Source organism: Echiichthys vipera (genome assembly GCF_963691815.1).
Source record: "Echiichthys vipera genome assembly, chromosome: 17".
Classification (NCBI taxonomy): Eukaryota; Metazoa; Chordata; class Actinopteri; order Perciformes; family Trachinidae; genus Echiichthys; species Echiichthys vipera.
Window position 1 is genome coordinate 16,898,558 of NC_139842.1, and position 16,076 is coordinate 16,914,633.

The 16,076-nt window shown below is 39.4% G+C and overlaps 1 protein-coding gene across 1 annotated transcript; it reads left to right on the forward strand.

Moving 5' to 3' along the window:
• Positions 1-4,634: 4,634 nt before the first annotated feature.
• mafk (v-maf avian musculoaponeurotic fibrosarcoma oncogene homolog K) lies at positions 4,635-16,009 on the forward strand. Its single transcript, XM_083931619.1, has 3 exons — positions 4,635-4,751; positions 11,200-11,278; positions 11,363-16,009. Exons 2-3 carry the CDS (start codon positions 11,234-11,236, stop codon positions 11,807-11,809), a joined length of 492 nt encoding a protein of 163 aa, XP_083787745.1. The 5' UTR covers positions 4,635-4,751; positions 11,200-11,233; the 3' UTR covers positions 11,810-16,009.
• The last annotated feature ends 67 nt before the right edge of the window (positions 16,010-16,076 follow it).

A 16,076-nucleotide genomic window follows, 5' to 3' on the forward strand; every position in this document is an offset into this window, starting at 1 on the left:
CAGATTCACTTTCTTTTCATATGAATACACTTTCTCGCCTAGAAAAACAAAATAGATATTGTTAGTTTTTCATGCTTCCTTTAAATACCACTGATTCAACACAGGGGGGCAGGACTCTCCATTCTACTGCACTAAAATGGTCAAATGAATGTGGAGGGTGGGAGGTTTATCATGTGCGTGAATACATGAAGATAAATGAAAACAGAACAAGACTTAAATCTGAACAGAATAATCATCCATGATAAAATAACAGCCTTTTGCGAGGACATTATCAAGGACCATACACCTGAAAAGAAGAATGAAAGCAACTTTATCATAACTTTCCATATTTCAATACAGATAACACAAAAGATTAAAAATGCCATTCAACAACACAACACAGCAGTCACCAAAGTAGGTCACATCCTAAAGGAACAATAGGCAGATTTTTTTCAGTTTTAAGTCATCAAGAAAGTTTAAGTCTAAGTGATGGTGAGTCATGCCGTGAAGCAACGTGGATGCAAGCTGAGAAATTACAGTATGCAAATCATCATCCCAACATCTGTTTTGATTCTTTAAAAACGTCCATGCCTTGAGGAGAACAAGTCTGAGCATCAAAGCTTTACCAGCCTTAATAATGTCCATATTTAGTCCCACCCACGGTCAGCGGCAGCTTTGTTCATTCCTTAAACATTACTAAGCGCTCTAAACTAACTATTATGTGTACAAGCTGCACTATTCTTGCTTCCTGTCCTCAAAATCCCCAGACTTTTTATTTTGATAAGCAAAGAGTTTTCAGGTTTAACATAATGAACTATTAAGATTCAACACAGTCCGACAGGGCCTGCCTCTGCTGCTGCCACCAGTACTAGCCTACTGTAACCTCACCATGTTCGTTTCCATGCAGCTCTAAGCTGCCAGCCGGTTACGTAAAGTGTTTTCATATGAAACACATTTTGGTGAAGTCAGTGGAATGTCCAGTCAGTGTTCCAAATTAAATCTTGTGTCATAAGGGAAGTCTACAAATCTGCAAAAACAAGTCTTTTACTTCTGAAATGACGTACAGTCTAATTGTGCCAGAGGCAGATCCTCAAGTAAGCTATGCTCCTGAACAATATGAGAACACTTGGAGGAAGAAAACATGATTAATTCATTGAATTTCCCCGTTGCGGGATCAATAAAGTAATTCTTCTTCTTCTTCTTCTTCTTATAATGTAATGTTCTTATCCAGTGTGATTTACTTTAAAAAATCAGCATTGTCAATATCAGCTTTTTAGTCACTAATAATTTGGAGCATTTGGAAGAAAAAAATGATCCCCTTACAACAGGGGGCCTCTTTGTGCCAGATCACATTTCTGAGTTCAACGGTTTGAGTCACAAAGAGGCAAGATTAGTGACTCAATGTTACTTCCTGTAATCCAAAACTGCCTGTAAGAACTCAGACCTCACAGCATGGCGATCTAACAAAAACCCCGACAAGTCTGCCGCACATGGTCCGCTGTTTTTATTTTGTTACACACCTCGGGTGTGCTTCAGGTCATCTGTTTACACCGTTTCCAGATGGACCGTAATTGGGTGGTGTGGTGTTGACTATGCAGCTGAATGTTTGACAAGAATATCAGATTACATTGGATGAGATAGAGGTAAAATGGGAAGATTCCATTAAATTGATTTAGACAAGAGATTCAATTATTAGAATGATATGAGATTAAATGATCTGGGACGGGATAAAAGGCTTAAAATATAGAATAGAAACACCACTATGACTAAAAAAGTCTAATTCTAAGTCTATACGACTAAGTCTCCGCAGAGCCACCACTCATGTCGTTTATTCATACAGTCTCATGTTATCTCATCTCACATCTACTCTAATAAAATGTAATCCCATTTGTTTCTATCTCATCTCATCCCAGTTTAAGTTAAATTCATTCATCCATAATGTAATATGATCTATTCTTATGTATTGCCATATAATCTTATTACATGCATCTCGTCTAGAAATTTAGAGGTCCCGTATTGTAAAAAGTGACATTTCCATTTCTTTTTTTAAAATTATAAAGCATGTCGAGTTGCTATATAAATACTGTGAAAGTATCAAAACGTTCAGTCCACAGAGAAATGCAAACAGCCCCATATTCAGGAACTGTGCCTCTAAATGAGCCGTCAGGACTTCTGTACCGTTGTGATGTCACAGATATACTATATATAGGTAGAAAGTGCCACTACAGTGTTGTTACATTCATTTCCCGGCTGCAATGACTGTGTAGAGACACTGAGAGGGCAGATGCAAAAGACCCAGGAACCATGACCATGGACTTTTTCAGGAAGTAGTCTTAAAGCGACAGGTGCTAAATCAGAGCATTTCAGACAGAGGGTAAATAGCAGTATATTCAGACAGATAGTATGAGAAAAATAATGTGCATTTTTAACATTAAAGCAGGTAAACATGTTCTAGTAGAAACCCAAAATACAAGTATGAACTTGAAAATTAGTAGAATATTGGACCTTTAATGTAGTCTTATCCAACCATCTCATATATTATCACCTCTATTCTAATTCCATGCAGTCCAGTCTCTCTCATCTCTAATCTAGTGTAATCTAAAACCATTTCTACAGAATAGACCTACTGTGGACAGGTGGTGTAAATAAGGGTTTTGCTACAAACACTAAATAAACCATCTCACATGACCTCATGTCAGGATTCTGCCTTGGTGCATTACAAATCCATTTCATTTAACCTAGAAGACACAGAAGCAAAAGGGAACTGTTTCAACAAATGGTGCTTGTTCTCAACATTACAGGAAGACCACACAAAGGAAATGGTGTGTTGTTGTTTGTGGCCAACATGAAGGTGACACAAACCAACCAGAACACAAAGTTAGTTCCTCATCTGACAAAGTTCATTTGCTTTTTATTCGAAACACGCTCCAGTGCAGATGAACGAATCAGGCCATTCTAGTTAGTAATTGATTCCACATGGGATTAAGCAGAAGAGCTCGATCTGTTGAGTCACTTACCGTATATTATGGCAGTAACGCAACATCTACGCCAATCTTGGTATTTGGCCAAAAATCGAGGTAAAAGAGGATTTGTAAGGAGTTAGTCAGTTTCACTGGAAGTGTGATTTGTATTGTGACTCAGAAAAGTCAATATTCAGTGTTGTATTTGTTTATACACAGTGTTTCGGAAGAACTGTAAAAGTAGAGAGGGACATCTTCCCCAATACTTTTTATTATTATTCTTATTATTTATTTTGTCACTATAGCAACACCGGCCTTTCTCATGTATTTACTATTCATCTGATGGTCACAAGTTTCTAAGGTCACATTCACATCATGCATCCAAAACAATGTGTGTGCCTTTTATTTGTGTCTCTCTCTGCTTCCTCTTTTGTCTCTCCAGTGGCTAAACATAGCACCATTAAACGGAAATCAATATGGAGCACAAATGATTCAATGACGAAGCTCCTTTAGCCTGAAATGGACAATTAAAAACTCTTCAACGACTGTGATCAACTTGATGTTTGTCTATATCTGGCAAATGGGCCATTGCTGTTCATGATGATGGCATTGTTCTGACATGTTATACTTTCGAAAGAGGGAATTTGCTATTGCTGGATTTGATAATGTAAATGGCTCTTTATAAAGCGGACCAGATTCCGTCTAATTTAATAATTTCTGCCACACAGGCTCCAGATGTTTGCCTTGCCCCGTGATCGAAACGGTTTTCAAAATGTGTTTTACATTTCTGCAAATTCCGCATAGAATCAACACATGTAAAGGATGGACAAGAGTGTTACTCATATATACTGGGATTTACCAGGCAGTATATCCTGTGAGAAACGTGCGGGTACCACAGGATCATTTTAGTTCTTGACAATTCACTCCAAGTCATAGTGGTCAGCAGAAAAACACTGAAAAGGCATTTTACTAGTTTGAACTATGTAGCAGCCCACAGTGTTTATAGTGTAAACACAATGCATCTGTTTTTAACAAGTCCGAAATAACCTCAAAACTGAGGTCTTCTTATATCAGATAAATAAACAGTGGATTAACACAAGAGTGCAGCAGCCCTTAAAAGGCTACTGACTTAACATATTTACATCTAGTACTTAATTACCCAGAATAACCTGTGACGTTACTGGCAGCAGTTAAAATAAGAGAAATCCTGTGACTGCTGGGTTACTACGCCACATACTTTCCTCAGGAAAGGAATGCTGCCGCTGCTCCCAAGACAGACAGAGGGAGGAGGCCGCTGTTTTCTCTCAGTTTATGCACATTTCTGAATACCTTGTAGTGTAGACCTGACCATAAAGGAGGTCCACTTACAGGGAGGGGGAGTGAGGACTGAGAGAGCTTACGACTTCTTCCTGAAACTTCCAAGTTTTCAAGATTGGCTTATAGAGCTGACTTTGTACAGATCAGTTTTGTAAAGTAAGCAAAAGCAGTCGCCAGCTATCTACCTTCTATTTATGGACTCCCCCCCTGCACCCCCCCCCTCCCTCCTCCCAGACTGACGTCAGCAGAAAGTTATTTTCATGAATGGAGGGGGCGGTCACGAGGAATCGGTGACGTGAGTGCTTGCGGAAGCAGAGCGTGGAATGTTGGTACATTGTTGTTGTTTTGTAGTTAATTTAGTACGAGGATACACCGCTGCCCGGCTGCCGCTGGACGCTCCACACCGACTGCGTCAAGTTACTTTGCCGCCTGGATCGGAAACCTACTCCGCCACTTTTTACGCATCACGGTCCACAGATATCCGCGTCCACAGAGGTGAGGTTGTGTTTTCTTTTTTTAAGGGGGAAGATGTTTTGACATCTCTTTCTTAAATTTCTCAAGTTGTCACGGTAGCCTAACATTGGCACACATGGAGACTTGGGCTGTGGTGGCCACACGCGCCCGCCATGTAGTTGAAGTTTTTGGTCCCACTTTTTAAAAGTTGATGTTGACTCCGTAGAGCGTTTCAGTCGCTTCGACACGTGTTGGAGAGTAACATAACACAATGCCCGAAAAGAAAGAAGTGGGCAAAACCGTAAAAAAAAAAGTCTAATAATTATTTGGTAGAACAGTTTATTTTGTTTCTTCTTTATTTATACTCTTTTTTTTAACCGAGTTTCAATTGTTTGAATTAGCCTGGCATTTTTTTAATTTTACTTACATTTGTAATAATTAACTTTCTCAGTGAGTGGTAGCCCATCTTCAAGGTTATATATATACACTTTTATTGAAGTTATCATATTTCTATGAACTCCGAGAAATGGAAGTGTTCAACACGTTAATTGAAGAAATGATATGAATAGAAATCTCACACTGTTTTGCCGTATATTCGTGTTAATGTAACGGTTACAGTGTCACTTAATGTTGTTCAAGTCACTTTTACAACTCGCCCATGAATATGTGGACTTTAACTGGGTTATTATAAGATAAGAAAGAAAGTGAGTTTTGTTTATTTGTAGCCTTCTTTCTGTCCCTCGAATGCTTTTCGGGTAAAATGAGAAATAAACGCACTTACTGTCCCGTTTAAAGTAATTCATAGAAACATTCTCGCTCCCCCCTCCCATCTCTGGCTCTCTTGTTCATTTCTACGCGGTATTTATTTTTGGCTGCTATAATGCAAAATACCAGCCTACCTTTGACATTGGAAACAACACGTGGTCTGCATTTTAGACATGTGGGACAAAGGGCACGATGTGAAGTTAGACCACCAGGGCTGACTGGCCTCCAAAGGAGAAACAAGCAGTCACCAAACAGCAGGAGGAGCGCATATTTCCACAAACAATAAATCACTCAGGAAGAACAGGCTCGTTCCTATCTTTTTGTTTAGCTTTCATCTCTGGTCTACATCAATCTTTATGACTCAGGGTAAAGATAGGGGAACTGTGTCCTGCTTTTGTTTTTTTAGAATTACTTTATAATAACACATTTTACCTCAGAAATAACCTTGTTTGACTTTCTTGTATACTCACATGTTTGACATTTTACGACCATTATAATTAATGAATGGAACAAATATTAAGTAACTAGATTCGTATCTTAGATTTGACCTTTTTGATTCACCGTTAATTCTTGTGGGTGCACATTGTCTGTTGATTTCAGATAGGCAGTGGGAGCGGGTGCACTCCTCTGTCATGAGGTTAACATGTGGTTCAGTCACCAAAGTGATGATGTCCTCTTTGCATGGAGAAGTAACAGTGGCTGACTCCTTTTACCACCACAATTCTGTGATGGTGACAAGGCACATCTGGTGATATCCCCCCTGAAAACACAGGGTATAGTGTCATTGTCGTCAGATGTATAGGATTTCTTTTTGCTGGTCAGTAGCGCTGGATGAAAGCGTAACAGAACCATGCAAAACGTTTTTGTGGTGGAGTGTTGTGAAAGTGAAATAGCTGTGGTTTGCAATGCTATGACTCACAGGGAACGCGTTGGCCATGATGTGTTTTGCTCCTCTTACTGGAAAAAATGTTGAGTTTTGATTATTGACTTTAGGAGCCAGTGATTTTATCCACGGCTGAACATGCCAAACAGAGTGTATACAGGCAATAATAGGCGAATGTGTGAACAGGCCTGTGGTGCATCCATCCGAAGGGGCTCCCTGACAGTTATATAGACTCTGAGACAGCTCACTCTGCCACCCACAGTGATTTGCATCCTGTCCTTTTCTGCCAGTGACTGAATCTCAACCCAGCGCTTTTGCCTCATTATGCTCAGAGGTGTGGCTAGTGTCAAAATAATTTATTTTATGGGATTGTCCTGTTATTGGGAATCCCTTGTTGGTTCTTCTAACTGGAGCTGACTTGCTAGTTCAATTGTTGATCTTTTTCCTTGGCAACTTCCTGATTCCACCGTGAATCAAATTGCATATTGGCAGCAGCACAAACAGACACTTCATAGCCCTGCCGCATTCAGTGTGTATGCTACGCTGTCACATTCTTTCTGTTCTTGAGACTTAGCTTTTATTTTGAAGGAGAGGCACTGGAATATGGAGAGTACTGGATTATTGTTTAACGTATTTTCAACTGAAGAGCCTTGTTTTGCTTTGGTAGACCTATATCTTGTTGAAAAGTGAGGAAACATAATATTAATATTGTCCTGTTATTCACACATTGTTGGTTTCCATAGTAAAAAGTGGTAGATTTACGTCCTGTTTTTTGCATTCTTGACATTTATTTCAAGCCCTGGTTGGGAAAATATCTTGCTCAGATATTCTGTGAGTTCTCCTCCCTTTCCGCACGAAAGTCTTGGCGTTCATGCCAACCATTTCCAAGGTTCTCTGTACTTTTCCTTCCTCCCAGTGAAACAACAGGATTTTCCAGGAAACGTCAGATCGGGAGGGTGTGATTCCCTGCCGCTGGTCGTCGATTTTACCAGTAAACAGCATGACTCACTGTTCAGCTATGCTCTCCATTTCCTTCACATAATATCCCACCAAATGTGCTGCGCTGGAGAAAGAGCAGAGTGCTGCGCTCACCAGTCTGTAGGGAAATCTCTCCACCTCTTTGAGAAAAATGCAGGAAAAGCAAGAGCTTTCTCAGGAGTGTATCAGGCTGTCAAGGGAAGCAACAGGTCTGCTTTCTGCTTAACCTACTTCCAAATTAAAGCAAAAAGATAAACAAAGAGCCAGCTCTGCATTTATCACTGCAGCATGAGCGCATACGTCTTTGATATACTGTTTATTTTAGGAGGAGGCTGGGCCCCACTGTTACCTGCTGTCACTAAAGTGCAGCCTTGAACTTGACCAGATGCCTGACTTTAAAAACATAAACATTCGGCATCAGTGAACAAATGGTGCATATGTTTATTAAACTAGCTTTGTCTGAAATATAGACTTTAGTGTATACACATGCAGTTGCTCTTTAAAGGTCCTATATTATGTTCACCTAGATTCATACTTTTGTTTTGGATTTTTATTAGAACATGTTCTCATGCTTTAATGTTGAAAAACACATAATTTTCCTCATACTGGAAAATGACAAAATGAAGCATTGTGTACACCCTAAGAACCAAGTAGCAGGTTCACCAGAAATCATTCTGTTTTCCACATCAAATAATTGCTGTAAATCATGCTTAACACATAAAATAGCCATGAAATGTTTTATGGGGTTTGTAATGGACAGTTTCTTCAGAAGTTATTCTCACGTCTGCCCTGTCATAAATTAGTGATAACGTTGTTTCTGGGAAAATAGATAGATAGATATATTTTTGGTTATAAGTCAGCAGAGGATCATCTTGAGATATAAAACATTATGACCTGTTGTATTCGAAAGTTAAGGAAATGAAAGAGAAAGGATTTCAGGCTGCCTTTGATTTGTTTGGACAAGTGAAAGATGTGAGCCACCTTTGAATTCCAGACATTTTGTGAATTTTGCACCCGTGGCTTTACAAGCGGGGATTGTCTGAATTCCACCCCCATAGCTGAGTGCATCGCAGGACATATTCAGTGAAGATTTGCCTGCACTGTGCATTTGAGGGTTTGCACATGTGTGTTCACTCAGGAATGTGGTTTTGTTCTTTATCCGCCATCTGTGGCTTTTCTTTGGGGTATTTTCCCAGACTCCTTTTCTTACAGTTATGAAAAACCTAATATGAGTTCTTGACTATAGCAGGAACATTTGTTGTGAAATAGTCTTGTCAGGTTGGCAAAATCATAAAGAGCGGATTTGGCTGTTCAATATAATTGCTATGTTTCCTTTGAGGAAACTCTGACATCTTGAGCAGGACATTGTCTTTCTCTTAGTTGCAAAAACATAAGCACATGCCTAAAGAATTTCAGGGAAACAACCTGGCCTCTTGGTTCAAGCTGGAGGCCTCTTGTATGAAGAGAGGGAGGCCCCACACCACTTTTCCATGATCTTTGTGAGGAATATACCCAGGGACCCCTCTCTGATGCAATACCACTTAAATCAGACTGTTTGGGCCAACTTACTGTCGAGGAATGTTGTATTTTAGTTCTTCATCTTTATTTTATGCTTCTGAAACCTCAATAATGCAATCTTTTGCTGCATGTTTGTTTGTAAAACTAGTAGAGGACACCAGAGAGAGCAGCAGATGTTCTCTAAAAATAAATGTCTACACATGAGTTTATATGGCTCTGGGTGGTGTTTGGTTGGTACATGTATTTCTCATCTGTTTACTTTTCAAGTCAGGAAAACCCTTTGAGGGTCATCTGTTTGTGACAAAAACACTAGAAACATTCTGTAGACAGCAAAGCTGAATTTAAGCTATTTTAAGAACAATGACTAATGTTCAGGTCCCATCAAAGACGGACACATAGCAACATTGTTTTACATGTCTCTGTTTCTTGTGATCATAAACTGTCTGTAAATCTTGTATTAGAAATACAGCCATATGATAGGAAAACATGTAAACATCCCAAAAAGAGCAGCCACACCCAGAGTACTTTCTCCTATGAAAGCTGCAGCTCACTGGACTGCAGAGAATATTTGCCCTCTTACTGAGGTATCACTTATCGTATGCTCACTTAAATTGTTTAGTTGGCAAAAATTTGTGTCAGCACTGTGGGCTAAATATATCTGCCAGAGTTAAATAAGGGCATAGAGCAGCTAAGGAAAGCCCAGTGTAAGAGGATCCATCCAGCGAGACACAGGCCTAAATCGATAGACTACATTGTCTCAGCAAAAATACATCAGTGACTATAAAGGAAAGTATTTCTGTGTGACACTCTATCTCCAGGAATTTTCCACATGCGTATCTAAGACCCTGTAAAGTTCAGCATGACTGTAAATGTCATGCTGATGTGATGATCTGTTTTAATGTGCAATGAGAAGGCAGAGTGGCGTACCTTTTAGACACTGCGACATCACATTATGGGAATAAAACATCAACAACAGCCCGTATTTAAGGGCTATAACAAGATAAAGAGAAAGACAAATTGAGGAATTTTGTGCACATGATGCCTCTTAAGTTTATCAGCACAAGTTAATGCTTCTTATTTGTACTATGAATAGGCTGTGGTTATGAATGAGACTTGTTTACCCTTTTGGTGACCATGTGACTCACACTCTCACGCCCATATGCAGGGCGTTTCCATGGCAGCAGTCGAGCATGGAACAGTGCACTTGTAGTCAGGCTGGTCTGCAGGTCCTGAAATGGAGCCTTGGGGGATGTGTGCCTCTCACAGGATCACAGCTCAGCGCTCTCGCTTTTTTTGGCCATGGCAGCAGTCCGGAAAGCATGTGCCTCACTGTAATGAGCACAGAGAGGCTTTTTGAAAAACTGCCTTGTCCCAGAGCGCTTCAATGCAAAGTTGTATGAAGAGAGGGTGAGAGGTTGCCTGTTTCTAATCTTGCTTGGTCTAGTGAACTACATTGCCAGGGCCCCCCTTCTCTTACAAGTAAATATAGGCACGCTCCAGTTCTCGTGTTTAATGGTGTCATGGTGCCCTCTGCTGGCATATGTGGCTTTAACACGCAAACATAAATATTGACACATGACGTAACCATGGGATGTTGTTGTGGAGTGAAATTCTAGAGAGGGAGCAGTGCCAATAACATAAAAAGACTTCATTACTCACTACTGTATTCAAAAGTACTGAAGTAATCTCAGCAAAATTGTATTTCAAACATCAAGTGATTTTTTTTATTATTATTTGTGGGTTTTGTTTAAATTTAGCCTCTATTTAACTAGGTTTGTCCCATTGAGATCATAGATCACCGTAGTTTTAAACTCATTCAGTGTTACTATCTTTTGAAGCTTGTTCCTTACAGCAGGTGCAGAAAACCTAAGTGCTTTCTTTCCCAATTCACTTCTAAATTTAGAAACAATATAATGCAAAAGGTGTTTGAACAGAGATTGTAAGTGCCATGACATTATTGAATTATCATTACTGATGCATTTTGATGTTGCGACTGATAAGGAAGATCCTTTAAACATCAGCTTTTTGTCTGTAGTCTGACTAACCAGATGAAGACTGTTGGGATAAAGCCTGCCAATGGCCGCCAATTTCAGACCCATTTTTCTCCCCTTCCACTATCTCCTCCATCTCTTTTGCACTGTCGCTGCATCCTGGGCTTAGCGCCACCCAAGATTGTTTTTAAAAAAAAAAGTGAACTCCTGCAGCCATACTTGTGGATAAATTTGCCAAATGTGCCAGTATCTAGTACAGTACTTGACTACTTTGTCACTTTCTACCACTGATGAATGAACATGTTGTTTCACTTCATTTAAGTAACATTCTTTCTTTTCTCTTTTCACTTCTCAGTGTGTCTTCTGTGAGATTCTGGCCAGTTGTCTGCATGCAGGGAATGACGACTCATTTTAAGACGAGTAAAGCTTTAAGGGTAAGCATGAGACCATTGAGAAATGTGGATTTTGTTAATATTCAGACATGGTCCTGTACTTCATCCACTGCTCATGTCCTGCAGGTCAAGAAGGAGGTGGGTGAAAATGCCCCGGCGGTCAGCGACGATGAGTTGGTGGCCATGTCTGTGCGGGAGCTCAACCAGCACCTGCGTGGGCTGACCAAGGATGATGTTGCGAAGTTGAAGCAGCGGCGACGGACCCTGAAAAACCGGGGCTACGCCGCCAGCTGCCGCATCAAACGTGTCACCCAGAAGGAGGAGCTGGAGAGACAAAAGATAGAGCTGCAGCATGAGGTGGACAAGCTGGCCCGTGAGAATGCCAGCATGAGGTTGGAGCTGGATGCCCTGCGAGCCAAGTATGAGGCTCTGCAGTGTTTTGCCCGCTCTGTGACCCGCGGGCCCCTCTCGCCAGGCAAGATGAACACCACCAGCGTCATCACCATCGTCAAGTCCACCAACCACAACACCAACTCCAGCCCGACCCCGTTCTCAACTCTCTCCCAGTGTTGACAGGACTGGGCTTTCCTTCTCCTGCCTGGTCCTTCCTGGTTCTGACCCAGCCTGAACCCACTGATCCTGTACTGAGCGGACGCTCAGTAGTTAGACTGAAGGATGGAATGGGGTGGCAAGCTCTATGTGATGTTATGCTGCATTCAAAACTTTGTGTCTCTCCTTCTCTCTCTTACACAATCTAAATTGTCTGTGCACTGTGCAACCCCCGCCCTTCCTGACCCCCCCAGCACCGGCAGGGTACTGGTCCTCTGTGACCCGTCCTTCAAGACTGTTAGGAGAGATTTGCTTTTTACTCCAGTGTGAAAAAGTATTTGACATGCCTTAATGTGGCAGCATTGACCTGCTCTTATGCTATTAAGCATAAAACTTGAGAAATTAAAGTAGCACACACGTGACCGTGAAGCTATTTGTAAAGCCTATGCCAAATCACATTTTCTTTACGTAGAGTTGTCTCAATGTAAATTGAAACTTTGAAGCTAATACATAAAAAGGAACTATAAGTGATCAATATAAATCATTATAGAATACTTACACGTAGAGGATTTATCGTTCCAGCTTTGTAGCCAGTTACCAGTGGTCTCCATCCATTTTTGAAGAGCCAGCCAAAAACAACAGACGTTTTCACTGATAAGCTCCTCTTCTCTTTTGGAAGGTGCTAAGCAGTAAAATCACCTGTTGTTATAACCTGCCTACTCAATGGCCCGTTTGGAGAGCACTGCATTATGCAGTTTGATGATAACTGACCATTGTTTATATTTCTGGCTTGGTTATACAAAGTTTTGCTCGGTGGTCATGCCAAATAGCCTATTTAGTATGTAGGAAAAGTAGAGAACAGCCGTTGGTATACTCTAGTAAAGGCTTTCAGTGCTGATGGTGGTATCATTTGTGTTTGAAAAGTTTCAAACTCTATCATTTCACCAGAATATTTTTGCAAGCCTTTAATGGATTATATTGATTCTCCTTGCAGATTGTATTAAAGATGGCCATTTGTGCCTTTTCTCCTATTGGCAACTGTAAAGAGGCATATCTGATATACCTTGGATTTGCTGTCATTAGAGCTCATCCGTGGAATGCTTGACACGGGCTAGTAGTTTGGTTGAGAAATTGTACGATTTGTCATTGGGGAAGTGTTGTGCAGTTAGCTACGTTGTTTAAGACATTGGAGGGTGTTGGGCAAGTGCTGCAAGTGAATCTGTTGGTATCTTTGTGGCCCTTTGACTTAAAAGTATTCACAATTTCTGCTCCAACATTTTTGAAATGCAAAAGAGGTGAAAACATAGATATGGGAAGAGTAAAATGAAGAATTGGAAAGTGAATTTTGGGCCAGATTTGTTTGGATTCTGAAGATCTGACATTGTCCAGTAGGTATCATTATATAGCACTTAAAAGAAACTGTTGAAGCAGTATAAAAGAAAACGTTTCACAGGTCAACTGATTCCTAGAATTTGAGAAGATGACAGACAGAAGCTATTCTCTGAAGTTAGTTGGGCTTATTTGTATGATGATTAAATGTGGTGTGACCACCTACTGCAAGGTCAAGCCTAATGTAACTATGATATACTCTGATGTATGCTACAGCACTCACTGGCTGATGTTTTGCCTCTTTCCTTTATATGCCACTCTTTGGTAGGTAATCCATATTGGATATAGTGATAATGAGAGCGGTCCTAACAAGTGAAATGCAATTCAACTTACTTCCTGTATATTACAGACTACCGAAATGATAACGCTCCCACTGTCTCCGTTGTCACTTTACATTAAGAACTCCGTCCAAATAGAAATCATTCCTACTGCTAGGTCACAAGAAGTGCTGCTGCTGGTGTTGGTAACTCTGAAACAGTAGCGATTAACCTTGCTTTTGACACACTCTTCTGCAAGAGAACTCCTGACACCCATCTCTAGAAACAGAGGTGTCATAACAATGAAATGCAGTAAACACCTTCCTCCTGTTGTACGCTTTGAGATATTTAAATATGAAATTAACTTGAAATCAAGCCGTTCTTACAGAGGATCCATTCCTAATTTGGAGTGAAGTCAACAGAGATTGTTCATGTCAGGATTTTCTCTTAGCTAAGAGGACATGACTGTTTTTCCCCTGTTCCATAGCTGCAAAGAACAGTTTGGGGAACTTTGCTGCTGTACAACCTGCTGTGATTTTAAGCAGGGGCAATGCTGTGTTCTTACTATTTTGTATTTTCAGTTGGTTTCTATGTTGATACATCTTATGTCCTCTTTCTGATACCTAGTTTTATATGCATATACAGTATATAAATATATATATATATAACATATTTTTCTATATTTATGTATTTTACTATCCTGGGAGTGGTGTGATTATGTAATCATTCTTAATCAGTCAAATTATGTCGATACTTTCTGAAAAAGTTGTATTCACATTTACAATGAGAAAACTATTCATAACTTAAATCTTCTTTGTGAGTATTTATACCCCATGAATAAGTCTTCTCAGAACATTTAATATTTGTCTGATTATCCAATTGAACAGACCGTGACTAGGGTTACATACAGGCAGCAGCTAATCATCTGTAACGGTCAAGAATCAATGATCTCAAATATTCAAAACCATTGTATACTGGTCTGATGTGATCGGATTTAAAAATGCCTGATATTGACCAAATGTTAAATTCTAACGTGGGCCTTCTGGGCTCCATTAGTTTAAGAATAAATGTGAATATTTTATTCAGAAAATGCTCTTATTTTGGAGTATTAACCTGCATGTAAACCTAGTCAATTATTCTGGACTCAAAGACGACATACTTTTCTCAAGATGCCAATTGATTTAGTTGACAGTTTCAAATGATGACGATGATGATGGTAATGCTTTTGTAAGCTCTAAGATACCTTACCGGAAAATAATTCCAAAGCTGCTGAAGACTGTCCAACCAGACCTCTTTATGTTTACGGTCTGTTAGTCAAGATTGAGTCAGAGGAATTTATAGATACACTTTACATGTTTACATAGGTCCTTTTTCGGCACGTCCTTTTACAAGACATTACAACTTGAAGCATTTACAATTACCTCTTGTGGTCAAGTTTCAAAACAAATTGCTGTAAAATAAGACATTGTTTAATTTTAGCACATTTTACTGTATTTGGATCTGAGGTGGTTGTTTTTTTGGCAGCCCACCTTAAAAACAATACTCTAAAAATGTTTCAAAAAACGTAAAAAGTATACATATCCATAACATGCCATAATAAAAGACTAACCTCTCTCCAGTTCAATTAAGTACTTTGTTGTTAGTCCATTCAAGCTCTCGAATATGTCTTGCTCTTAGGTTAGCTTACCAAAAGCAAATATTTTCAAATATTATTTACATATTTTACAAGCCACTTTTTTGTTAAAATGAAAACAGGCTTTTGGGTGTAAAGAGGCATACACATTACATACCATGGATGTTTCTTTCTTCCTACAGTTAAAGCGACTGCAGCTTTTTATATAGTACCAAGGAGCTGTAATGGAACTGTCTATGATAGCAGTGGTTATTTTACATTCTATATGAACCATAACAATGCAAATGTATGTATGGAAATGAGGTTTCATGTATATCTTGGTATTCAAGGTTCTAATTTTAAAGTACTTCCTGAAAACATGTCTTTGATTAAATAAGCTGTCACACCCAAGCTTTGCCAGTCCTACAAGCTACAGTATTTAACTTTAGACATGTAGAAAGTCCATTTTAGTATTGTAGATCGAAGACGTTTTGACTATTAATTCAGAAAACGCTCCATAATAGAAGGAAAGGAGCACGTATATTGATGATAGGGTTGTGGGTGAAATACTTTAAATGTTTGTTCAACAGCAGCAGTTTCTATGTTAAGTTTGTACTTTAGAAGTTAATGGATTTTTTTGTTCCGGTCTCGTAGCAACATGTCGAGGCTAAACGAGGGCAGTAACAAGGCAGCATAAGTATCTACCCATCGCAACTTGTCATTACTCTGCTCATATAGATTTTATATTTATTTCATTGAATTGTGTAATGTTATGAAAAAACACCTAAATTATTTTTATTTTACATTACATTTATTGACATGTTTTTTTTTCTTTTCAATGAACTACCCTCATGTACAAATAAAGTCTGTATTGTTCTTCTCTGATTTAAAGTATGGTAAATTATTTCTATAAATAAGTCTGCTGTGTCTGTTTTTGTACCTTCAAATAAAGCTTTTTTTTCCTCATCGAAAAGTGCAGATTCACTCAGTTCAAGTTACACATGCAAAAACAATCGTTTAATTTCCTACAGGT